Source organism: Perissodus microlepis, chromosome 8, assembly GCF_051167445.1.
Source record: "Perissodus microlepis isolate ML-2025 ecotype Zambia chromosome 8, ASM5116744v1, whole genome shotgun sequence".
NCBI lineage: Eukaryota > Metazoa > Chordata > Actinopteri > Cichliformes > Cichlidae > Perissodus > Perissodus microlepis.
Window position 1 is genome coordinate 18,247,430 of NC_140468.1, and position 25,756 is coordinate 18,273,185.

At 40.4% G+C, this 25,756-nt stretch overlaps 3 protein-coding genes and 2 long non-coding RNA genes across 7 annotated transcripts; 2 read left to right on the forward strand and 3 right to left on the reverse strand.

Annotated features, from left to right (window-relative positions):
• Positions 1-428: 428 nt before the first annotated feature.
• On the reverse strand, positions 429-3,851 carry LOC146381798 (uncharacterized). Its single transcript, XM_084937926.1, has 3 exons — positions 3,389-3,851; positions 2,074-2,118; positions 429-1,981 (listed from the first exon to the last, which is right to left on the reverse strand). Exons 2-3 carry the CDS (start codon positions 2,111-2,113, stop codon positions 1,047-1,049), a joined length of 975 nt encoding a protein of 324 aa, XP_084794052.1. The 5' UTR covers positions 2,114-2,118; positions 3,389-3,851; the 3' UTR covers positions 429-1,046.
• A 1,636-nt stretch (positions 3,852-5,487) lies between these two features.
• On the forward strand, positions 5,488-10,364 carry LOC146381799 (uncharacterized). 2 transcript variants are annotated; one of them, XR_014801166.1, is made up of 5 exons: positions 5,488-5,935; positions 6,156-6,218; positions 8,040-8,465; positions 8,619-8,710; positions 9,878-10,364. It is a non-coding gene; the product is annotated as an uncharacterized LOC146381799 (long non-coding RNA). The 2 variants fall into 2 exon arrangements; XR_014801165.1 differs by having other exon boundaries at positions 5,488-6,218.
• A 92-nt stretch (positions 10,365-10,456) lies between these two features.
• LOC146381800 (uncharacterized) lies at positions 10,457-13,752 on the reverse strand. Of its 2 annotated transcripts, XM_084937928.1 has the most exons (3): positions 13,426-13,752; positions 12,111-12,155; positions 10,457-12,018 (listed from the first exon to the last, which is right to left on the reverse strand). In XM_084937928.1, the coding sequence occupies exons 2-3, from the start codon at positions 12,148-12,150 to the stop codon at positions 11,075-11,077; spliced, it is 984 nt and encodes a 327-aa protein (XP_084794054.1). In that variant the 5' UTR covers positions 12,151-12,155; positions 13,426-13,752; the 3' UTR covers positions 10,457-11,074. The 2 variants fall into 2 exon arrangements, with proteins under 2 accessions (XP_084794054.1, XP_084794053.1); XM_084937927.1 differs by lacking the exon at positions 13,426-13,752 and having other exon boundaries at positions 12,111-12,249.
• Positions 13,753-14,833: 1,081 nt separating this feature from the next.
• Positions 14,834-20,412, forward strand: LOC146381801 (uncharacterized). Its single transcript, XR_014801167.1, has 5 exons — positions 14,834-15,980; positions 16,201-16,263; positions 18,088-18,513; positions 18,667-18,758; positions 19,926-20,412. It is a non-coding gene; the product is annotated as an uncharacterized LOC146381801 (long non-coding RNA).
• A 92-nt stretch (positions 20,413-20,504) lies between these two features.
• LOC146381802 (uncharacterized) lies at positions 20,505-25,442 on the reverse strand. The gene is made up of 3 exons (XM_084937929.1): positions 25,119-25,442; positions 22,150-22,194; positions 20,505-22,057 (listed from the first exon to the last, which is right to left on the reverse strand). The coding sequence occupies exons 2-3, from the start codon at positions 22,187-22,189 to the stop codon at positions 21,123-21,125; spliced, it is 975 nt and encodes a 324-aa protein (XP_084794055.1). The 5' UTR covers positions 22,190-22,194; positions 25,119-25,442; the 3' UTR covers positions 20,505-21,122.
• Between the last annotated feature and the right edge of the window lie 314 nt (positions 25,443-25,756).

Here is a 25,756-nt window from a genome sequence, read left to right on the forward strand (position 1 = left end):
TCATCTGCAAACAATCAGCAGGAGGGCTTCTTAAACCAGCGCTGCCTGCTACTCCTCGCCAGTTTGTTCTGCCATCTCCAGTGGTAACTAGGCTTCCCCTCTGCTCCAGTTCTGGCGTGCTCCTTCCCTGTGTTTAGGTCTCCTCTGCCAACATACTCATCCTACCCTCAAACTCCCTTACCCGTCCAGCAACTTCTTCTCCCTCTGTTGCAGAATTCCCGTTGGATTGTTCCCATCAGGAGCCAGGTGTTCAGTCTCTCGATAGCTTTTCCTCTGGTTCCTGCTCTCTGCTGACACTCCTAGCTCGAGCCACGTTCTCCATTCCCTCTCTTTAAACAAAGTCTCATAAATAGTTTAACCATGTGCATTGAATCTGCATTTGGGTCTAAGCTTTCTATGGAGGGAAGAAATCATCACAGTGACATCTATTTAATTTTCAATTCAATTTTATTTAAAGAGCGCCAAATGACAGCAACAGTCACCTGAAGGCGCTTTATATTGTAAGATATACTTACAAAGAAAACCCCAACAATCATATGACCCCCTATGAGCAAGCACTTTGGCGACAGTGGGAAGGAAAAACTCCCTTTTAACAGGAAGAAACCTCCAGCAGAACCAGGCTCAGGGAGGGGCGGCCATCTGCTGCGACCGGTTGGGGAGGGGAAAGGAAAATGGTATAAAGACATGGAACAGAGACACCATTCAGTGCAGAGAGGTCTATTAAACACAGTGGGTGAAGAAGAAACACCCAGTGCATCATGGGAATCCCCCGGCAGCCTAATGCTGGGCATACACTGTGCGATTTTTGGCCCATTTTGAGCCGATTTTTCAGTCGTGCGATCGTTTTGGGGATCGTCCCGAGTTTGGCCTTGATCAAACTTCTCACCCCTGCGAGTCAATCGTACAGTTTGATCAGGAGCTGAATAACGCGACTGAAAAATCGCAGCACAGTGTATGCCCAGCTTATTGCAGCATGGAGGATTCAGGGTCACCTGAGTAGGCATCAGCCTACTAAAAGGATACTGAAAAAACCCGTCGAAGTAGTCTTAGTCTTCATCCCTGCTGGTCGACTCAATTGAACACCTCTGAAGTTTGCACACAGGCAAGTATTCCTCTTCTTCCTCAAAATCCTCTCGGGAACGCTTCCTCGAGCCTCCAGTTTCATGATCAAGCTCTTCGTGCGCATCTTCAAATAGTTCATCACTGCTGCTCTCAGGGTCGTGCACAGTTGAGCTGGTCCCCGAATCAGAGTGTGCAAGCCTGGATTTTTTGCCATTACGCTCTTTTTCGTCAACATCTTCCTCTCTGGACCTTTTCGTGGATCCACCAGGCTGCGGTTCTTTTTCTGTTACCTGCTGATTGATGTCCTCATCGGCAATATTACCAACATGAGGACAGCCCACGCTCTCAGTATCAGAAGCAGAGAAGAAGTCAGAGTCATCATCGCTCCATCTCATTCTTTTGTTTGGTCCCAAATCTTCTTCATCCATCTCTCTAGACCTCCTCCTGGAAACACCTGGCTGAGGGTCCTCTTCTGGGATGTACTGGTCCACACGGTCTTCAAATGCCTCCTCATTTTCATTGCCAACAACAACCACAGCATTATGATCCTCGTGCTGTTCATTGTTGTCAGCATTGGCATTATTGTCCCTCACATTAATATTTTGAACGTTGACATCGTCGTCGTCGTCATTGTCGTCGTCATCGTTGTCGTCATTGTCGTCATCCTCGTCATCTGCGTCGTCCTCGTCGTCCTCGTCATTGTCGTCGTCGTCATCGTCATCGTCATCGTCGTCGTCATCGTCGTCATCACCGTAAAGGTAATTGTCATATTGTGCCAGTACTGAAGCTATTAGCTCATGCAGAAACCAACAAATATCACGGAGAGCGAGATACAGGTCGTTCACGAAGCCTCCATTAACTGGTTCATTAGCAGGTTCCTGATCTCCATTTGCAAACCTTTGTGGGTTAACCTGTTGGCCTGCAAGATCATTAAATCTTTTAATTAACATCCATAACTATCTGCCTAAAATCAGTTTTTCATCAATTTCAAGACTGAGTACATGTGCTTACCGTTTTGGTTATTTTGTGGTCCATCTCCACTTCCATTCATTTTGACTACAAGGAACACAAAACAACAATGATCACTAAACCTCAACCCAGAATGTTCAGAGAATTTGCTTTTTTTGTGATGACTTTAGGCTGCGTCCGAACGTACACGGCTATGTTTGAAAACAGATGTTTTTCCTTTTTTGTTTAAAAAAATAAAAATAAAAATCCAGTCCACATGTGCAGTTTTGAAAAAATATCTCCTTCCACATCTAAACGCTAAAAACAAAGTGAAACGCTGTCAAGAACACGTCAAATCTTAACCGTGTAGAAATGTTGGCCAATCAGAAGTCTAGAAGCCTGGGTGGGAAAACCTCATAAAACCTTACGTACTTCTGAGAAGTTTTTGTCTTTTTCTGGAAAAGCAGCTAACTTTATGTTACTTTCACGTGCCTTCATCGTTTCAAATGTTAATAACTAAAGACAGCTTTTTGGCTGGAACAGACTCACAACTTTGGAATGGACAAAATGCATACAGCATACATAAATGTAATTTTTTTAAATTACATTTATTCCAAACCGACGTCAGGATTTGGGTTGGGAGAGCGTCTGTGTTAAATGTAGAATCCACGTCTGATGCCTCTGTGTTTCTAAATGGAGGCACAGTAACTGTGTGTGTATATGTAAGCGTGTAAAAACTGCAGATACTAAGATTAACAGACACAGTATGTTGTCTACATCTGCCATTGTAGAAATTGATCTCATGTAAACACTAACGTGGCCACAGCGTGACTTCAACAGCGGCGCACACTTTTTACATTGCCTGAGTAAATGTCCGTTTTCCTCGTCCACACCTAAACACAAAAACATCCTTTTTAAAAATCTCACCTTTCAGTGACTCAATCTGCTGTTTAGGTGTGGACGAAAGGCCCAAATGCAGAGACAAAGCTGCGCTTTCAAAAATGTGGACGCAGCCTCAGTTTCTCAGAAATTCTAATAGTTTGTTTGAGAACAAAACTTAAGTCTTCTCTATTTTCCTAAATGAACAAAATAATCTCAGAAATAATCGTGTTAAAAAGAGCTTCTGTCACTCTAAGATATGATTAAGAACATTTTCTAATTTATGTATAATTTGTCAAATATTACATCAGCTGACAAATAGTTACGTCTTCATTTGTTTTCCTGAATAATAGATCCACATCATCCTCTCTATGATGGAAAATATAGTCTAGTCTTGCACAATGTAAAGTACATAAATAGTGTCCTGGCAAGCAGGAAAATCAGGCTTTATATATTTAAGTAAATGATCTTAAGTTTATAAACTGAAATTTGAGCTTACTTTAGTTCTTGGTAAATTACAGAGCAGTTAATCCTCAGGGAAACGTGGAAATGTCACTAAATAGTGGTCTGCTTTCATTCGGTTGCAGTGTCTCTTCAGTTTTGTGTTCATATGCTGATGTTTTCATTCAAAACATGCTTAAATGCTGTGATGTCACTCTAGCAGCAAAGACTGCGGAATGTGCAGAGATTCTTTTGACATCAAGTTGTTTGCTCAGATTTTGATATCTTTTAAATGGAGACAAAACAAAACAGACAGAAGTGAATCTAAAAGACTAAAGCAGTCAATGTCTTATTATTTTTATTTATTCTAATAGTTCTACTCTAAGAGATTCATCTTGGCCTTCATGCAGGATTAAAGCTCAATAATGAGGACACACACACAAAATATAAAACATTTCTTTATGATTGTTAGGCAAAGTTATCAGAGCGTATATCCACTAATATGGTCTCATTCTTGCTCTGCTCCCTAATTTTTCCCTGGAGGCATCGCTATGGCAACAAAACAACAAGCTGTTTCCAGTGCTTAATATTTAACATGTCTTTGCTATGAACTTTATTTGTACAAATCTGTGATGTTGATGTGCACAACGTGGGATTTAGACTTCGGAGGGTTAATCAACAAATCACGAAAAATTAGGCTTAAATTTGTGTTCATGACGGTGCAGATTTCTGACATTTTGTGTACTTTAAGCATTTAACAATTTGATTGTTTTCTAATAAAAACTGTGTGACACTCAAGTTAGACCTGTGTTTGTAAATGAACCGCCCCATGTAGTGTAGCTTTCTGGATTTTAAACTTATTGGGCTACATATTAATTTACTATACAGGCTATACAGTAGATAAAATCTAAACTCACATGTTTTATGTAACTAAAGTGTTTAATCATGTGGGCTACAGACAGTAATCAAGTTATGGACTATATTGATATGAGAAAGGTGCATACTTACTGCATTTGAATCATTTTAACCATATGTAACCACCTGCATGTCATGGTCCCGGGACTTCTACCTGTTTTTTTGTGTGTCTTGTATTGTTGTTGTTTGATGTCAGTTTTAGGGTCCCTCGGTTGTTCTGTTAAGATGTTGCTTATTTGATTTCCCCTCGTGACTTTACCCCCTGTGTGCCCTCTCTGTGTATCTGCCAGTCCCCATGCCTCGTTTCTCCTCCTTGTGTTTTATTCCATGTTTTCCCAGCCCGCTATGTCTGTGTTCTGCGTCTCTGTGTGCTTCCTGTTTTACTTTGATAGTCTCCCGTCAGTGTTGTGTTACTCCTGCCGTGTCTCGTTATGATTATCAGTGTCACCTGTGTTCCCCGTGTGCTCCCACTTCCCTCGTTAACCCTCTGTGTATTTGTGTCCGCGTCTCCTACATTACCTACATAATAGAGCTATAATAAATGTTTGTTTGGGGGGTTTTTTAAGTACAGAAATCAGCTGCTAAAATAATTGTTTTGACTTTTTGGGAATGTAAAAAAGTCACAAAAGTACTACATTAACTGATTAGGAATTTAAAAAAATGTTTGTCTTTTTTGCATAGTGCTCCTTTTTTAAAGACCTAAAAGTAATTTGTCATGGTCTACAGTCAAGATGTCTTCACGAATGGAAATACAGAGGGTTTACTACAAGGTGCAAACAATTAGCAAGGACAGATTAGAGTTTGCTGCCAATAGAACCAGGTCACTAGTGTTTATTGATGATGTGACTGTACAGGGCTATGCTCTCAGCTCGTATTCAGCCAAATGCTGCAAAACTGCTCGGCCAGCAGTTGACAGTGCAAATGGATAGCACCCCAAAGCAAACTGCAAATGCAAAGAGTTTCTCAAGGCAAAGAAATGGAATATTCTTCAACTGGCTGATCAGTCACATGATCTCAACCAGGGGCGATTTTAGCCCATTTTCGGGAGGTGCTTCAGCTGTTTGTGTGACACACTACTAAAAATATAAAAAGCATACAGTACTTGGTTGAGACGTAACACTTTAGAAACAAAATTATAGATAACCTCCCCCCCTCCCAAAATGGTTTGTTCCAGCTCGCCTCTCCCCTGCTCTGGCTCTGGCGCCCTTTCTGCCAGAGCGATGGTGTCTTAGACGCAGCAGAGCGGAGGTGTAAGTGCCTGGCTTAAAACAGGACATGTTGGCTGCATTTAACCTTCAGTTACTCTTTATATAGTTAGGTAGGAGTCAGACCATGTTTCTTTTTAGCTGAAAAACATTACACCCAGGTAACCTGCAGTGTTGAAAACATGTTTTCTGACGATGTTTGCTACCCTACAATCCGTCCTGCTCTGTAGTAAAATCAGGATACTTGACCGTCCTGTTGCTCCCATTGAAATTTATACAGCCTATTTAAAATCTAAAACTTATAATTGTCCGTAGCCTGCTGTTGTTACCACTGTCCTGTTTGAAATGGATACTAACTAGCTAACTGACTGAATGCCCATTAACCTTATAACTCCCGGTGTGTGTGTGTGTGTGTGTGTGCAGAGAGACAGCCAGGTTCATAATGGATATAAGGAAGTTTTTTCAAAAAAAGGAGCCACATTCAGGTAAAAGTGTGAAATCAAATGATCTGTTAATCAAGAATAATGTTGGATCAGTGTTTCAATATTTATATATTTAATTAGATGTTCATGTGGTTTGGTTATTTGCCTTTTGGTTGAAAGTACACTGAGAGAGGACTTTTTGTTAGTGATCTTAATAGTATTTTTTTATATTAATTTCATTTTTCATCTAATTGAATACAATCAATTTGTGTATGATTGTCAGTCCGAAGAAGGAGAGAGGAAAGAGGGGAACCTGAGGAGAAAGTACAAGGTCAGGAAGAACCAGGTAAGAGAACAGACAGGGAATAGTGACAGGCAAAACAGAAACTGTTAAACTGACAAAGAGAAACAACCTGATTTTACTCATACTCATATAACATTATAATGGATTGGGGAGATTAAAATTAATGATATATTTTTATGTGGTTCAGCCACAACTCTACTAAAACCTCAGCCAGTAATAGGTAGGCCAACTTTTGGACCGTCCACTTGTCTGTATGACTGCCGCAGTACGTACATCACATTTGCACAGTATCAGAAGGTGCCAAACAGCCCTGGTGGAGTGAGGAGCTGTAAAGAGAAGCAGAGTGCTCTGTTTATATTCTAAAAATGTTTTAAGCTTGTTTTAAAGATTCTGTACAGCAGCTTTAAATGTTTTCCAAAAGCACACATACGCTTATCAGTGTTTCTCAAACTTTTTACAGTGTGTACCACCTGATAAAAATGTCACGCTCTCCTAAGGACCACTATGAAAGCATGAAACTCATAAATCTTACAACACAAAATTAGTATCTGCAGTAAAGATTTTTTCATGCATTGTATACATTCTACCACAGGCAAAGTTGCCTCCATTTTTATATCCTTTTTTTAAATATTTTGTAATAATTCATTTGTAATAATTTATTATGTTTTGGAAGTGTTTTTTTTATGTATCTGTATTATATTATACATACACATTAAAAGTGAATCTCTGTCCAAAAAATGCACTCAGTTTACTTTTTACTCACTATGAGCATCATTTATTATTCCCCCCCAGTAATTAAGGTTAGGATATGTTTTTTCTTTAAAAATTCCAATCCATTCTTCTTTAGCAGCATTTAAATAACCTTCATCAGATTTTATGGTTTTGTTACATCTTTTCAAAAAATGTGGGATTAAATTGTTAAAATGTACAAAACAGTGATATCATGTTTTGTGACGAGGACCCAGGCACAGAGAGACTTGATGAATTTAAGAATCTTATGATTTAATAAAGAAATTTGCAGACTTGCACAGAGATGGTAAAATTATGATGACTGATAATGGAGATGAATACAACAGACGATGAGGACAGGGAGGAACAGGGGTTTAAATGCACCGAGGAGACAGACAGAGAGAACTCGGGACAACTGGAGACATGTAGGGATGCAGGGACTGACAGAGACAGGGAAGACGTCTCATCGTGATGAGTAAAGTTGATCTTGCCTGGTTGAGCAGCTCTCTGGGTGCTCAGCACCCCCAAAGCTCTGATCCTAGAATCGCCCCTGCTACCATGCAGCCCAACATACTACACAAATACACGGCAACGCCTTGAAGTCATTCTGTTGTTTCCAAAGAACTGATGAGAAAGATGTTTGATGAGCTTAATCTATGTGTGAGGCAGTAGTTTGTGTAGGAGTCATATGAGTTGTTCCTTTTTTGATTAAGTGGGTTGGTTTAAATGCACTCACTGTATTGGTACACGGGTGTGGGGCGTGACTCATGGGTGTGTTAGGTGATAAATGTGGTTGCACTCACCTGTTCACGGCACCTGATGTTAATGAGCAGAAAGGTAGGGTGAGCATGAGGCGAAACCTTCTGTTGACTGCAGCTTGAGCGCAGCTTGAATCATTTTGATGCATTTTTTGGTTTATGTATACTTATGCACTAAGTTATGCAATAGGCCAATGTTGAAATTTGGCATAGTAAATGGTGCAGTTATTTGTGCAGTCTGTGCATTTGTTTAATGGTTTGAGCCCGTGTGCCGATTTGTATAATGGACAGTTGTATGTGGAATAAAAGTAGCAAATAGTACAGAGGTGTATCTCATGTGTTTACTGTTGCACGTCATCTGTGTCCTCATGTTTAGCCTGCCGCGGCCGTTGGTTGGAGGAGCCGCAGTAGTTTGGAAAGGAAGGAAGCAGTAAGGTCAGTTTCCATTCTGGGTTTTCAGCATTAATAAAGAAACCTGCAACAAGGTGAGTAATGTTTGAGGTCCGAAAGAAATCAACACAGAGAAATTTTTACAGTGCTTTTCTACTCTACCTGAACATTCAAAGCGCCCTATACAGGTTGCCTCATTCACACCTGTTCATAGAAGCCCTTTTTCTGTGCTTTCTATCTAACATTCACACACATTCATACTCTGATGAATGCATCAGAGAGTGACTTGGGGTTAATGTCTTGCCCAAGGACAGTTAGCATGCAGTCTGGAGCAGCCAGGGATCGACCCAAAAACCATCTGATTAGTAGATGACCTGCTCCACCTCCTGAGCCACAGCCACCCCTTTTAGAGGTAAAGAATGATTTAGAAAGTAAGTACAGTAATATTTTGAGGTGATTTGATTAAAAAAAATCATTTTTGCTTCTAATTACATAATTAAGGTGTAATTACATCTTCCAACAAATTGATACATAAACGTATCATTTATCTACTAAAAATATATAGGAGCTGGCGTCATGTTGTGGAAGCTGCCATCTTGCCCCACCATCATACACTGGCTGAGATGGGCATCGCTGCTCCGCCTTTTCATGTTTTATGTAAGTGGATTTATACATTACTTTGAATTTAAAGATGTCAAATAGCTCTTTCACACTACATATGACCATTTCACATTTGTACATGTATATTTTGGTGATCTCTTTCTCAGTATGTTTTTCTTCTTATGGAAATAAGCTAAGATTAAACCAGTTAATGTTAGGCTCCAGTGTCCTAAAAAATCACACCTTTACCCTGATAAACAAATTGATTGGATTCTCACATTGTGTGGGAATTGATTATCAATTACAACTTCAATGAGCCACTTCAAAGAAAGTTTCACCTGCGTGGGCAGCAACAGAAAGTCCAGATGTGGAAACAGAAGGTTTCCACATTAAAATATCGATATTTTAATCATTTTGGGTGAAATTGTAGTTTTTCATTAACAGGAACACAGTGGAAAGAAACTATCATTCAGATTGTCTACATTGGAAAGAACTACTCCCTCTTCCGCCTTTTATAGTCATGTGTGAAATACGGCTGTATAAATGTGTGGCAGCCTGTGGCGTGCGCACTCACAACAATGGCTGAGCGTAACTGGAGTCATGTGCGCACGTATTTTACATCCACAAACAGCCGAGACGTGGTTTGCGATACATGTGGCAAGAAAGTGAGGTGTTGTGGCAACACCACTAACCTTGTCAAACACCTCAAAGTAAATCATATCACAGAATATGACGAGCTTATGTTGAGGCGAACTGAAGAGGAGGAGAAGGACGGGTGCTGCTAGGGTGAGACAGACGTCTCTCAGGGAGTCCTTTAGTGCTGCAGGCAGGCAAGGTGTTCACATAGTGCACAACTTCAGGTTTTTTATTTCTATATGATGAATTCTGCATTATTAAGTGATAAGAACAAGTAATCTGATGTCCTGTAATGATTATGACGCTATCATTTGAGATACAATAAAAGAGTAAAGTTTTTGTACAAAGTATCGGATCAGTATCGTCGATACCACCCTGAATTTTACTTGGTATCGGATCGGAAAGGAAATCAGTGGTATCACACATCACTAGTGATCAAATGTCAGGCCAAGCTGGAACTGATTCCTGTCTTCTGTAACTTCTACAACACTGTCCAATAGAGACACATGAATGAAATGCAGCGTCATTAAAAACACTGATGATCTTTATTTAAAAATGTAATACATTTACATCTGAATAAACTTTTAGGCATTACGCTGACGGACGGATGGATGGACCATGAATGCTTTCTCATCCTTCTTGTCATGCACCATGGAAGTGTCTGAGGGGCTTTTCCACTTGGAATCGGGATACTGTGTCCACACTTCAGAGGTGGAGTTTCCAGCATCTCACCTGGGCCTCATCTGCAAACAATCAGCAGGAGGGCTTCTTAAACCAGCGCTGCCTGCTACTCCTCGCCAGTTTGTTCTGCCATCTCCAGTGGTAACTAGGCTTCCCCTCTGCTCCAGTTCTGGCGTGCTCCTTCCCTGTGTTTAGGTCTCCTCTGCCAACATACTCATCCTACCCTCAAACTCCCTTACCCGTCCAGCAACTTCTTCTCCCTCTGTTGCAGAATTCCCGTTGGATTGTTCCCATCAGGAGCCAGGTGTTCAGTCTCTCGATAGCTTTTCCTCTGGTTCCTGCTCTCTGCTGACACTCCTAGCTCGAGCCACGTTCTCCATTCCCTCTCTTTAAACAAAGTCTCATAAATAGTTTAACCATGTGCATTGAATCTGCATTTGGGTCTAAGCTTTCTATGGAGGGAAGAAATCATCACAGTGACATCTATTTAATTTTCAATTCAATTTTATTTAAAGAGCGCCAAATGACAGCAACAGTCACCTGAAGGCGCTTTATATTGTAAGATATACTTACAAAGAAAACCCCAACAATCATATGACCCCCTATGAGCAAGCACTTTGGCGACAGTGGGAAGGAAAAACTCCCTTTTAACAGGAAGAAACCTCCAGCAGAACCAGGCTCAGGGAGGGGCGGCCATCTGCTGCGACCGGTTGGGGAGGGGAAAGGAAAATGGTATAAAGACATGGAACAGAGACACCATTCAGTGCAGAGAGGTCTATTAAACACAGTGGGTGAAGAAGAAACACCCAGTGCATCATGGGAATCCCCCGGCAGCCTAATGCTGGGCATACACTGTGCGATTTTTGGCCCATTTTGAGCCGATTTTTCAGTCGTGCGATCGTTTTGGGGATCGTCCCGAGTTTGGCCTTGATCAAACTTCTCACCCCTGCGAGTCAATCGTACAGTTTGATCAGGAGCTGAATAACGCGACTGAAAAATCGCAGCACAGTGTATGCCCAGCTTATTGCAGCATGGAGGATTCAGGGTCACCTGAGTAGGCATCAGCCTACTAAAAGGATACTGAAAAAACCCGTCGAAGTAGTCTTAGTCTTCATCCCTGCTGGTCGACTCAATTGAACACCTGTGAAGTTTGCACACAGGCAAGTATTCCTCTTCTTCCTCAAAATCCTCTCGGGAACGCTTCCTCGAGCCTCCAGTTTCATGATCAAGCTCTTCGTGCGCATCTTCAAATAGTTCATCACTGCTGCTCTCAGCGTCGTGCACAGTTGAGCTGGTCCCCGAATCAGAGTGTGCAAGCCTGGATTTTTTGCCATTACGCTCTTTTTCGTCAACATCTTCCTCTCTGGACCTTTTCGTGGATCCACCAGGCTGCGGTTCTTTTTCTGTTACCTGCTGATTGATGTCCTCATCGGCAATATTACCAACATGAGGACAGCCCACGCTCTCAGTATCAGAAGCAGAGAAGAAGTCAGAGTCATCATCGCTCCATCTCATTCTTTTGTTTGGTCCCAAATCTTCTTCATCCATCTCTCTAGACCTCCTCCTGGAAACACCTGGCTGAGGGTCCTCTTCTGGGATGTACTGGTCCACACGGTCTTCAAATGCCTCCTCATTTTCATTGCCAACAACAACCACAGCATTATGATCCTCGTGCTGTTCATTGTTGTCAGCATTGGCATTATTGTCCCTCACATTAATATTTTGAACGTTGACATCGTCGTCGTCGTCATTGTCGTCGTCGTCATTGTCGTCGTCATCGTCGTCGTCATTGTCGTCATCCTCGTCATCTGCGTCGTCCTCGTCGTCCTCGTCATTGTCGTCGTCGTCGTCGTCATCGTCATCGTCATCGTCGTCATCACCGTAAAGGTAATTGTCATATTGTGCCAGTACTGAAGCTATTAGCTCATGCAGAAACCAACAAATATCACGGAGAGCGAGATACAGGTCGTTCACGAAGCCTCCATTAACTGGTTCATTAGCAGGTTCCTGATCTCCATTTGCAAACCTTTGTGGGTTAACCTGTTGGCCTGCAAGATCATTAAATCTTTTAATTAACATCCATAACTATCTGCTGAAAATCAGTTTTTCATCAATTTCAAGACTGAGTACATGTGCTTACCGTTTTGGTTATTTTGTGGTCCATCTCCACTTCCATTCATTTTGACTACAAGGAACACAAAACAACAATGATCACTAAACCTCAACCCAGAATGTTCAGAGAATTTGCTTTTTTTGTGATGACTTTAGGCTGCGTCCGAACGTACACGGCTATGTTTGAAAACGGATGTTTTTCCTTTTTTGTTTAAAAAAATAAAAATAAAAATCCAGTCCACATGTGCAGTTTTGAAAAAATATCTCCTTCCACATCTAAACGCTAAAAACAAAGTGAAACGCTGTCAAGAACACGCCAAATCTTAACCGTGTAGAAATGTTGGCCAATCAGAAGTCTAGAAGCCTGGGTGGGAAAACCTCATAAAACCTTACGTACTTCTGAGAAGTTTTTGTCTTTTTCTGGAAAAGCAGCTAATTTTGTGTTACTTTCACGTGCCTTCATCGTTTCAAATGTTAATAACTAAAGACAGCTTTTTGGCTGGAACAGACTCACAACTTTGGAATGGACAAAATGCATACAGCATACATAAATGTAATTTTTTTAAATTACATTTATTCCAAACCGACGTCAGGATTTGGGTTGGGAGAGCGTCTGTGTTAAATGTAGAATCCACGTCTGATGCCTCTGTGTTTCTAAATGGAGGCACAGTAACTGTGTGTGTATATGTAAGCGTGTAAAAACTGCAGATACTAAGATTAACAGACACAGTATGTTGTCTACATCTGCCATTGTAGAAATTGATCTCATGTAAACACTAACGTGGCCACAGCGTGACTTCAACAGCGGCGCACACTTTTTACATTGCCTGAGTAAATGTCCGTTTTCCTCGTCCACACCTAAACACAAAAACGTCCTTTTTAAAAATCTTACCTTTCAGTGACTCAATCTGCTGTTTAGGTGTGGACGAAAGGCCCAAATGCAGAGACAAAGCTGCGCTTTCAAAAATGTGGACGCAGCCTCAGTTTCTCAGAAATTCTAATAGTTTGTTTGAGAACAAAACTTAAGTCTTCTCTATTTTCCTAAATGAACAAAATAATCTCAGAAATAATCGTGTTAAAAAGAGCTTCTGTCACTCTAAGATATGATTAAGAACATTTTCTAATTTATGTATAATTTGTCAAATATTACATCAGCTGACAAATAGTTACGTCTTCATTTGTTTTCCTGAATAATAGATCCACATCATCCTCTCTATGATGGAAAATATAGTCTAGTCTTGCACAATGTAAAGTACATAAATAGTGTCCTGGCAAGCAGGAAAATCAGGCTTTATATATTTAAGTAAATGATCTTAAGTTTATAAACTGAAATTTGAGCTTACTTTAGTTCTTGGTAAATTACAGAGCAGTTAATCCTCAGGGAAACGTGGAAATGTCACTAAATAGTGGTCTGCTTTCATTCGGTTGCAGTGTCTCTTCAGTTTTGTGTTCATATGCTGATGTTTTCATTCAAAACATGCTTAAATGCTGTGATGTCACTCTAGCAGCAAAGACTGCGGAATGTGCAGAGATTCTTTTGACATCAAGTTGTTTGCTCAGATTTTGATATCTTTTAAATGGAGACAAAACAAAACAGACAGAAGTGAATCTAAAAGACTAAAGCAGTCAATGTCTTATTATTTTTATTTATTCTAATAGTTCTACTCTAAGAGATTCATCTTGGCCTTCATGCAGGATTAAAGCTCAATAATGAGGACACACACACACAAAATATAAAACATTTCTTTATGATTGTTAGGCAAAGTTATCAGAGCGTATATCCACTAATATGGTCTCATTCTTGCTCTGCTCCCTAATTTTTCCCTGGAGGCATCGCTATGGCAACAAAACAACAAGCTGTTTCCAGTGCTTAATATTTAACATGTCTTTGCTATGAACTTTATTTGTACAAATCTGTGATGTTGATGTGCACAACGTGGGATTTAGACCTCGGAGGGTTAATCAACAAATCACGAAAAATTAGGCTTAAATTTGTGTTCATCACGGTGCAGATTTCTGACATTTTGTGTACTTTAAGCATTTAACAATTTGATTGTTTTCTAATAAAAACTGTGTGAAACTCAAGTTAGACCTGTGTTTGTAAATGAACCGCCCCATGTAGTGTAGCTTTCTGGATTTTAAACTTATTGGGCTACATATTAATTTACTATACAGGCTATACAGTAGATAAAATCTAAACTCACATGTTTTATGTAACTAAAGTGTTTAATCATGTGGGCTACAGACAGTAATCAAGTTATGGACTATATTGATATGAGAAAGGTGCATACTTACTGCATTTGAATCATTTTAACCATATGTAACCACCTGCATGTCATGGTCCCGGGACTTCTACCTGTTTTTTTGTGTGTCTTGTATTGTTGTTGTTTGATGTCAGTTTTAGGGTCCCTCGGTTGTTCTGTTAAGATGTTGCTTATTTGATTTCCCCTCGTGACTTTACCCCCTGTGTGCCCCCTCTGTGTATCTGCCAGTCCCCATGCCTCGTTTCTCCTCCTTGTGTTTTATTCCATGTTTTCCCAGCCCGCTATGTCTGTGTTCTGCGTCTCTGTGTGCTTCCTGTTTTACTTTGATAGTCTCCCGTCAGTGTTGTGTTACTCCTGCCGTGTCTCGTTATGATTATCAGTGTCACCTGTGTTCCCCGTGTGCTCCCACTTCCCTCGTTAACCCTCTGTGTATTTGTGTCCGCGTCTCCTACATTACCTACATAATAGAGTTATAATAAATGTTTGTTTGGGGGTTTTTTTAAGTACAGAAATCAGCTGCTAAAATAATTGTTTTGACTTTTTGGGAATGTAAAAAAGTCACAAAAGTACTACATTAACTGATTAGGAATTTAAAAAAATGTTTGTTTTTTTTGCATAGTGCTCCTTTTTTAAAGACCTAAAAGTAATTTGTCATGGTCTACAGTCAAGATGTCTTCACGAATGGAAATACAGAGGGTTTACTACAAGGTGCAAACAATTAGCAAGGACAGATTAGAGTTTGCTGCCAATAGAACCAGGTCACTAGTGTTTATTGATGATGTGACTGTACAGGGCTATGCTCTCAGCTCGTATTCAGCCAAATGCTGCAAAACTGCTCGGCCAGCAGTTGACAGTGCAAATGGATAGCACCCCAAAGCAAACTGCAAATGCAAAGAGTTTCTCAAGGCAAAGAAATGGAATATTCTTCAACTGGCCGATCAGTCACATGATCTCAACCAGGGGCGATTTTAGCCCATTTTCGGGAGGTGCTTCAGCTGTTTGTGTGACACACTACTAAAAATATAAAAAGCATACAGTACTTGGTTGAGACGTAACACTTTAGAAACAAAATTATAGATAACCTCCCCCCCTCCCAAAATGGTTTGTTCCAGCTGGCCTCTCCCCTGCTCTGGCTCTGGCGCCCTTTCTGCCAGAGCGATGGTGTCTGAGACGCAGCAGAGCGGAGGTGTAAGTGCCTGGCTTAAAACAGGACATGTTGGCTGCATTTAACCTTCAGTTACTCTTTATATAGTTAGGTAGGAGTCAGACCATGTTTCTTTTTAGCTGAAAAACATTACACCCAGGTAACCTGCAGTGTTGAAAACATGTTTTCTGACGATGTTTGCTACCCTACAATCCGTCCTGCTCTGTAGTAAAATCAGGATACTTGACCGTCCTGTTGCTCCCATTGAAATTTATACAGCCTATTTAAAATCTAAAACTTATAATTGTCCGTAGCCTGCTGTTGTTACCACTGTCCTGTTTGAAATGGATACTAACTAGCTAACTGACTGAATGCCCATTAACCTTATAACTCCCGGTGTGTGTGTGTGTGTGTGTGTGTGTGTGCAGAGAGACAGCCAGGTTCATAATGGATATAAGGAAGTTTTTTCAAAAAAAGGAGCCACATTCAGGTAAAAGTGTAAAATCAAATGATCTGTTAATCAAGAATAATGTTGGATCAGTGTTTCAATATTTATATATTTAATTAGATGTTCATGTGGTTTGGTTATTTGCCTTTTGGTTGAAAGTACACTGAGAGAGGACTTTTTGTTAGTGATCTTAATAGTATTTTTTTATATTAATTTCATTTTTCATCTAATTGAATACAATCAATTTGTGTATGATTGTCAGTCCGAAGAAGGAGAGAGGAAAGAGGGGAACCTGAGGAGAAAGTACAAGGTCAGGAAGAACCAGGTAAGAGAACAGACAGGGAATAGTGACAGGCAAAACAGAAACTGTTAAACTGACAAAGAGAAACAACCTGATTTTACTCATACTCATATAACATTATAATGGATTGGGGAGATTAAAATTAATGATATATTTTTATGTGGTTCAGCCACAACTCTACTAAAACCTCAGCCAGTAATAGGTAGGCCAACTTTTGGACCGTCCACTTGTCTGTATGACTGCCGCAGTACGTACATCACATTTGCACAGTATCAGAAGGTGCCAAACAGCCCTGGTGGAGTGAGGAGCTGTAAAGAGAAGCAGAGTGCTCTGTTTATATTCTAAAAATGTTTTAAGCTTGTTTTAAAGATTCTGTACAGCAGCTTTAAATGTTTTCCAAAAGCACACATACGCTTATCAGTGTTTCTCAAACTTTTTACAGTGTGTACCACCTGATAAAAATGTCACGCTCTCCTAAGGACCACTATGAAAGCATGAAACTCATAAATCTTACAACACAAAATTAGTATCTGCAGTAAAGATTTTTTCATGCATTGTATACATTCTACCACAGGCAAAGTTGCCTCCATTTTTATATCCTTTTTTTTTAAATATTTTGTAATAATTCATTTGTAATAATTTATTATGTTTTGGAAGTGTTTTTTTTTATGTATCTGTATTATATTATACATACACATTAAAAGTGAATCTCTGTCCAAAAAATGCACTCAGTTTACTTTTTACTCACTATGAGCATCATTTATTATTCCCCCCCAGTAATTAAGGTTAGGATATGTTTTTTCTTTAAAAATTCCAATCCATTCTTCTTTAGCAGCATTTAAATAACCTTCATCAGATTTTATGGTTTTGTTACATCTTTTCAAAAAATGTGGGATTAAATTGTTAAAATGTACAAAACAGTGATATCATGTTTTGTGACGAGGACCCAGGCACAGAGAGACTTGATGAATTTAAGAATCTTATGATTTAATAAAGAAATTTGCAGACTTGCACAGAGATGGTAAAATTATGATGACTGATAATGGAGATGAATACAACAGACGATGAGGACAGGGAGGAACAGGGGTTTAAATGCACCGAGGAGACAGACAGAGAGAACTCGGGACAACTGGAGACATGTAGGGATGCAGGGACTGACAGAGACAGGGAAGACGTCTCATCGTGATGAGTAAAGTTGATCTTGCCTGGTTGAGCAGCTCTCTGGGTGCTCAGCACCCCCAAAGCTCTGATCCTAGAATCGCCCCTGCTACCATGCAGCCCAACATACTACACAAATACACGGCAACGCCTTGAAGTCATTCTGTTGTTTCCAAAGAACTGATGAGAAAGATGTTTGATGAGCTTAATCTATGTGTGAGGCAGTAGTTTGTGTAGGAGTCATATGAGTTGTTCCTTTTTTGATTAAGTGGGTTGGTTTAAATGCACTCACTGTATTGGTACACGGGTGTGGGGCGTGACTCATGGGTGTGTTAGGTGATAAATGTGGTTGCACTCACCTGTTCACGGCACCTGATGTTAATGAGCAGAAAGGTAGGGTGAGCATGAGGCGAAACCTTCTGTTGACTGCAGCTTGAGCGCAGCTTGAATCATTTTGATGCATTTTTTGGTTTATGTATACTTATGCACTAAGTTATGCAATAGGCCAATGTTGAAATTTGGCATAGTAAATGGTGCAGTTATTTGTGCAGTCTGTGCATTTGTTTAATGGTTTGAGCCCGTGTGCCGATTTGTATAATGGACAGTTGTATGTGGAATAAAAGTAGCAAATAGTACAGAGGTGTATCTCATGTGTTTACTGTTGCACGTCATCTGTGTCCTCATGTTTAGCCTGCCGCGGCCGTTGGTTGGAGGAGCCGCAGTAGTTTGGAAAGGAAGGAAGCAGTAAGGTCAGTTTCCATTCTGGGTTTTCAGCATTAATAAAGAAACCTGCAACAAGGTGAGTAATGTTTGAGGTCCGAAAGAAATCAACACAGAGAAATTTTTACAGTGCTTTTCTACTCTACCTGAACATTCAAAGCGCCCTATACAGGTTGCCTCATTCACACCTGTTCATAGAAGCCCTTTTTCTGTGCTTTCTATCTAACATTCACACACATTCATACTCTGATGAATGCATCAGAGAGTGACTTGGGGTTAATGTCTTGCCCAAGGACAGTTAGCATGCAGTCTGGAGCAGCCAGGGATCGACCCAAAAACCATCTGATTAGTAGATGACCTGCTCCACCTCCTGAGCCACAGCCACCCCTTTTAGAGGTAAAGAATGATTTAGAAAGTAAGTACAGTAATATTTTGAGGTGATTTGATTAAAAAAAATCATTTTTGCTTCTAATTACATAATTAAGGTGTAATTACATCTTCCAACAAATTGATACATAAACGTATCATTTATCTACTAAAAATATATAGGAGCTGGCGTCATGTTGTGGAAGCTGCCATCTTGCCCCACCATCATACACTGGCTGAGATGGGCATCGCTGCTCCGCCTTTTCATGTTTTATGTAAGTGGATTTATACATTACTTTGAATTTAAAGATGTCAAATAGCTCTTTCACACTACATATGACCATTTCACATTTGTACATGTATATTTTGGTGATCTCTTTCTCAGTATGTTTTTCTTCTTATGGAAATAAGCTAAGATTAAACCAGTTAATGTTAGGCTCCAGTGTCCTAAAAAATCACACCTTTCCCCTGATAAACAAATTGATTGGATTCTCACATTGTGTGGGAATTGATTATCAATTACAACTTCAATGAGCCACTTCAAAGAAAGTTTCACCTGCGTGGGCAGCAACAGAAAGTCCAGATGTGGAAACAGAAGGTTTCCACATTAAAATATCGATATTTTAATCATTTTGGGTGAAATTGTAGTTTTTCATTAACAGGAACACAGTGGAAAGAAACTATCATTCAGATTGTCTACATTGGAAAGAACTACTCCCTCTTCCGCCTTTTATAGTCATGTGTGAAATACGGCTGTATAAATGTGTGGCAGCCTGTGGCGTGCGCACTCACAACAATGGCTGAGCGTAACTGGAGTCATGTGCGCACGTATTTTACATCCACAAACAGCCGAGACGTGGTTTGCGATACATGTGGCAAGAAAGTGAGGTGTTGTGGCAACACCACTAACCTTGTCAAACACCTCAAAGTAAATCATATCACAGAATATGACGAGCTTATGTTGAGGCGAACTGAAGAGGAGGAGAAGGACGGGTGCTGCTAGGGTGAGACAGACGTCTCTCAGGGAGTCCTTTAGTGCTGCAGGCAGGCAAGGTGTTCACATAGTGCACAACTTCAGGTTTTTTATTTCTATATGATGAATTCTGCATTATTAAGTGATAAGAACAAGTAATCTGATGTCCTGTAATGATTATGACGCTATCATTTGAGATACAATAAAAGAGTAAAGTTTTTGTACAAAGTATCGGATCAGTATCGTCGATACCACCCTGAATTTTACTTGGTATCGGATCGGAAAGGAAATCAGTGGTATCACACATCACTAGTGATCAAATGTCAGGCCAAGCTGGAACTGATTCCTGTCTTCTGTAACTTCTACAACACTGTCCAATAGAGACACATGAATGAAATGCAGCGTCATTAAAAACACTGATGATCTTTATTTAAAAATGTAATACATTTACATCTGAATAAACTTTTAGGCATTACGCTGACGGACGGATGGATGGACCATGAATGCTTTCTCATCCTTCTTGTCATGCACCATGGAAGTGTCTGAGGGGCTTTTCCACTTGGAATCGGGATACTGTGTCCACACTTCAGAGGTGGAGTTTCCAGCATCTCACCTGGGCCTCATCTGCAAACAATCAGCAGGAGGGCTTCTTAAACCAGCGCTGCCTGCTACTCCTCGCCAGTTTGTTCTGCCATCTCCAGTGGTAACTAGGCTTCCCCTCTGCTCCAGTTCTGGCGTGCTCCTTCCCTGTGTTTAGGTCTCCTCTGCCAACATACTCATCCTACCCTCAAACTCCCTTACCCGTCCAGCAACTTCTTCTCCCTCTGTTGCAGAATTCCCGTTGGATTGTTCCCATCAGGAGCCAGGTGTTCAGTCTCTCGATAGCTTTTCCTCTGGTTCCTGCTCTCTGCTGACACTCCTAGCTCGAGCCACGTTCTCCATTCCCTCTCTTTAAACAAAGTCTCATAAATAGTTTAACCATGTGCATTGAATCTGCATTTGGGTCTAAGCTTTCTATGGAGGGAAGAAATCATCACAGTGACATCTATTTAATTTTCAATTCAATTTTATTTAAAGAGCGCCAAATGACAGCAACAGTCACCTGAAGGCGCTTTATATTGTAAGATATACTTACAAAGAAAACCCCAACAATCATATGACCCCCTATGAGCAAGCACTTTGGCGACAGTGGGAAGGAAAAACTCCCTTTTAACAGGAAGAAACCTCCAGCAGAACCAGGCTCAGGGAGGGGCGGCCATCTGCTGCGACCGGTTGGGGAGGGGAAAGGAAAATGGTATAAAGACATGGAACAGAGACACCATTCAGTGCAGAGAGGTCTATTAAACACAGTGGGTGAAGAAGAAACACCCAGTGCATCATGGGAATCCCCCGGCAGCCTAATGCTGGGCATACACTGTGCGATTTTTGGCCCATTTTGAGCCGATTTTTCAGTCGTGCGATCGTTTTGGGGATCGTCCCGAGTTTGGCCTTGATCAAACTTCTCACCCCTGCGAGTCAATCGTACAGTTTGATCAGGAGCTGAATAACGCGACTGAAAAATCGCAGCACAGTGTATGCCCAGCTTATTGCAGCATGGAGGATTCAGGGTCACCTGAGTAGGCATCAGCCTACTAAAAGGATACTGAAAAAACCCGTCGAAGTAGTCTTAGTCTTCATCCCTGCTGGTCGACTCAATTGAACACCTGTGAAGTTTGCACACAGGCAAGTATTCCTCTTCTTCCTCAAAATCCTCTCGGGAACGCTTCCTCGAGCCTCCAGTTTCATGATCAAGCTCTTCGTGCGCATCTTCAAATAGTTCATCACTGCTGCTCTCAGCGTCGTGCACAGTTGAGCTGGTCCCCGAATCAGAGTGTGCAAGCCTGGATTTTTTGCCATTACGCTCTTTTTCGTCAACATCTTCCTCTCTGGACCTTTTCGTGGATCCACCAGGCTGCGGTTCTTTTTCTGTTACCTGCTGATTGATGTCCTCATCGGCAATATTACCAACATGAGGACAGCCCACGCTCTCAGTATCAGAAGCAGAGAAGAAGTCAGAGTCATCATCGCTCCATCTCATTCTTTTGTTTGGTCCCAAATCTTCTTCATCCATCTCTCTAGACCTCCTCCTGGAAACACCTGGCTGAGGGTCCTCTTCTGGGATGTACTGGTCCACACGGTCTTCAAATGCCTCCTCATTTTCATTGCCAACAACAACCACAGCATTATGATCCTCGTGCTGTTCATTGTTGTCAGCATTGGCATTATTGTCCCTCACATTAATATTTTGAACGTTGACATCGTCGTCGTCGTCATTGTCGTCGTCGTCATTGTCGTCGTCATCGTCGTCGTCATTGTCGTCATCCTCGTCATCTGCGTCGTCCTCGTCGTCCTCGTCATTGTCGTCGTCATCGTCATCGTCATCGTCGTCATCACCGTAAAGGTAATTGTCATATTGTGCCAGTACTGAAGCTATTAGCTCATGCAGAAACCAACAAATATCACGGAGAGCGAGATACAGGTCGTTCACGAAGCCTCCATTAACTGGTTCATTAGCAGGTTCCTGATCTCCATTTGCAAACCTTTGTGGGTTAACCTGTTGGCCTGCAAGATCATTAAATCTTTTAATTAACATCCATAACTATCTGCTGAAAATCAGTTTTTCATCAATTTCAAGACTGAGTACATGTGCTTACCGTTTTGGTTATTTTGTGGTCCATCTCCACTTCCATTCATTTTGACTACAAGGAACACAAAACAACAATGATCACTAAACCTCAACCCAGAATGTTCAGAGAATTTGCTTTTTTTGTGATGACTTTAGGCTGCGTCCGAACGTACACGGCTATGTTTGAAAACGGATGTTTTTCCTTTTTTGTTTAAAAAAATAAAAATAAAAATCCAGTCCACATGTGCAGTTTTGAAAAAATATCTCCTTCCACATCTAAACGCTAAAAACAAAGTGAAACGCTGTCAAGAACACGCCAAATCTTAACCGTGTAGAAATGTTGGCCAATCAGAAGTCTAGAAGCCTGGGTGTGAAAACCTCATAAAACCTTACGTACTTCTGAGAAGTTTTTGTCTTTTTCTGGAAAAGCAGCTAACTTTATGTTACTTTCACGTGCCTTCATCGTTTCAAATGTTAATAACTAAAGACAGCTTTTTGGCTGGAACAGACTCACAACTTTGGAATGGACAAAATGCATACAGCATACATAAATGTAATTTTTTTAAATTACATTTATTCCAAACCGACGTCAGGATTTGGGTTGGGAGAGCGTCTGTGTTAAATGTAGAATCCACGTCTGATGCCTCTGTGTTTCTAAATGGAGGCACAGTAACTGTGTGTGTATATGTAAGCGTGTAAAAACTGCAGATACTAAGATTAACAGACACAGTATGTTGTCTACATCTGCCATTGTAGAAATTGATCTCATGTAAACACTAACGTGGCCACAGCGTGACTTCAACAGCGGCGCACACTTTTTACATTGCCTGAGTAAATGTCCGTTTTCCTCGTCCACACCTAAACACAAAAACGTCCTTTTTAAAAATCTTACCTTTCAGTGACTCAATCTGCTGTTTAGGTGTGGACGAAAGGCCCAAATGCAGAGACAAAGCTGCGCTTTCAAAAATGTGGACGCAGCCTCAGTTTCTCAGAAATTCTAATAGTTTGTTTGAGAACAAAACTTAAGTCTTCTCTATTTTCCTAAATGAACAAAATAATCTCAGAAATAATCGTGTTAAAAAGAGCTTCTGTCACTCTAAGATATGATTAAGAACATTTTCTAATTTATGTATAATTTGTCAAATATTACATCAGCTGACAAATAGTTACGTCTTCATTTGTTTTCCTGAATAATAGATCCACATCATCCTCTCTATGATGGAAAATATAGTCTAGTCTTGCACAATGTAAAGTACATAAATAGTGTCCTGGCAAGCAGGAAAATCAGGCTTTATATATTTAAGTAAATGATCTTAAGTTTATAAACTGAAATTTGAGCTTACTTTAGTTCTTGGTAAATTACAGAGCAGTTAATCCTCAGGGAAACGTGGAAATGTCACTAAATAGTGGTCTGCTTTCATTCGGTTGCAGTGTCTCTTCAGTTTTGTGTTCATATGCTGATGTTTTCATTCAAAACATGCTTAAATGCTGTGATGTCACTCTAGCAGCAAAGACTGCGGAATGTGCAGAGATTCTTTTGACATCAAGTTGTTTGCTCAGATTTTGATATCTTTTAAATGGAGACAAAACAAAACAGACAGAAGTGAATCTAAAAGACTAAAGCAGTCAATGTCTTATTATTTTTATTTATTCTAATAGTTCTACTCTAAGAGATTCATCTTGGCCTTCATGCAGGATTAAAGCTCAATAATGAGGACACACACACACAAAATATAAAACATTTCTTTATGATTGTTAGGCAAAGTTATCAGAGCGTATATCCACTAATATGGTCTCATTCTTGCTCTGCTCCCTAATTTTTCCCTGGAGGCATCGCTATGGCAACAAAACAACAAGCTGTTTCCAGTGCTTAATATTTAACATGTCTTTGCTATGAACTTTATTTGTACAAATCTGTGATGTTGATGTGCACAACGTGGGATTTAGACCTCGGAGGGTTAATCAACAAATCACGAAAAATTAGGCTTAAATTTGTGTTCATCACGGTGCAGATTTCTGACATTTTGTGTACTTTAAGCATTTAACAATTTGATTGTTTTCTAATAAAAACTGTGTGAAACTCAAGTTAGACCTGTGTTTGTAAATGAACCGCCCCATGTAGTGTAGCTTTCTGGATTTTAAACTTATTGGGCTACATATTAATTTACTATACAGGCTATACAGTAGATAAAATCTAAACTCACATGTTTTATGTAACTAAAGTGTTTAATCATGTGGGCTACAGACAGTAATCAAGTTATGGACTATATTGATATGAGAAAGGTGCATACTTACTGCATTTGAATCATTTTAACCATATGTAACCACCTGCATGTCATGGTCCCGGGACTTCTACCTGTTTTTTTGTGTGTCTTGTATTGTTGTTGTTTGATGTCAGTTTTAGGGTCCCTCGGTTGTTCTGTTAAGATGTTGCTTATTTGATTTCCCCTCGTGACTTTACCCCCTGTGTGCCCCCTCTGTGTATCTGCCAGTCCCCATGCCTCGTTTCTCCTCCTTGTGTTTTATTCCATGTTTTCCCAGCCCGCTATGTCTGTGTTCTGCGTCTCTGTGTGCTTCCTGTTTTACTTTGATAGTCTCCCGTCAGTGTTGTGTTACTCCTGCCGTGTCTCGTTATGATTATCAGTGTCACCTGTGTTCCCCGTGTGCTCCCACTTCCCTCGTTAACCCTCTGTGTATTTGTGTCCGCGTCTCCTACATTACCTACATAATAGAGCTATAATAAATGTTTGTTTGGGGGGTTTTTTAAGTACAGAAATCAGCTGCTAAAATAATTGTTTTGACTTTTTGGGAATGCTTTACAGTCTTTTCTGTAGGAACGCTGAATTAATATATTGACTGTCTGGCCCCTTCTGGCTATTTAATAGTTGCTGAAGGAGATTTTGTTCATCCCCAGCTAATCTCATCCATATTTATATAAAATCTAGCATATTCCACACCACACAAAGTCAGAAGCCAGTTAAAATCTGTACGTGGTACCTGAGGCGGTGCTGCACTGACCAGTTGTTTCTGGCTATTTGCTGGTTCAGCCTGCCTATCACTGCAACTCTTGGCTCTTATTGGTCAGGCTGATGGCATGCTCACTCAGCACAATATGAAACAGAAGAGGACAACAATAGAAACATTAGTGCTGTTAGTCTGCTCCATTATAGCTACAGCGGTATGAAAACTGCCTTTTCATTGTCACTCACTCACTAGTTTTCACCTTCCCAGTTTATCACCCTCTATTTTCAGCATACCCCCTATGTAGCACTATATGGTGTGTGTGTGTGTGTGTGTGTGTGTGTGTGTGTGTGTGTGTGTGTGTGTGTGTACAGAGAGGTAGCCAGGTTCATAATGGATATGAGGAAGTGTTTTTTTCTTTTAAAAGGAGCCACATTCAGGTAAAAGTGTAAAATCAAATGATCCATCAATAAAGGATAATGTTGGATCAGGTTTCAATATTTATGTCCTTTATTAGATGTACATGTGGTTTGGTTATTTGCCTTTTGGTTAAAAGAAAACTGAGAGAGGACTTTTTTATTAGTGATCTTAATAGTATTTTTTAATCTAATTGAATACAATCTATTTGTGTATGATTGTCAGTCCAAAGAGGGAGAGAGGAAAGAGGAGAACAT

Coding starts and splice junctions, on each gene's coding strand:
- LOC146381798 (XM_084937926.1), bottom strand. CDS start 2,113: ATGAATGGAAGTGGAGATGGACCACAAAATAACCAAAACG. Junction 1,982..2,073: donor ACCACAAAATAACCAAAACG/GTAAGCACATGT, acceptor ATGATCTTGCAG/GCCAACAGGTTAACCCACAA.
- LOC146381800 (XM_084937928.1), bottom strand. CDS start 12,150: ATGAATGGAAGTGGAGATGGACCACAAAATAACCAAAACG. Junction 12,019..12,110: donor ACCACAAAATAACCAAAACG/GTAAGCACATGT, acceptor ATGATCTTGCAG/GCCAACAGGTTAACCCACAA.
- LOC146381802 (XM_084937929.1), bottom strand. CDS start 22,189: ATGAATGGAAGTGGAGATGGACCACAAAATAACCAAAACG. Junction 22,058..22,149: donor ACCACAAAATAACCAAAACG/GTAAGCACATGT, acceptor ATGATCTTGCAG/GCCAACAGGTTAACCCACAA.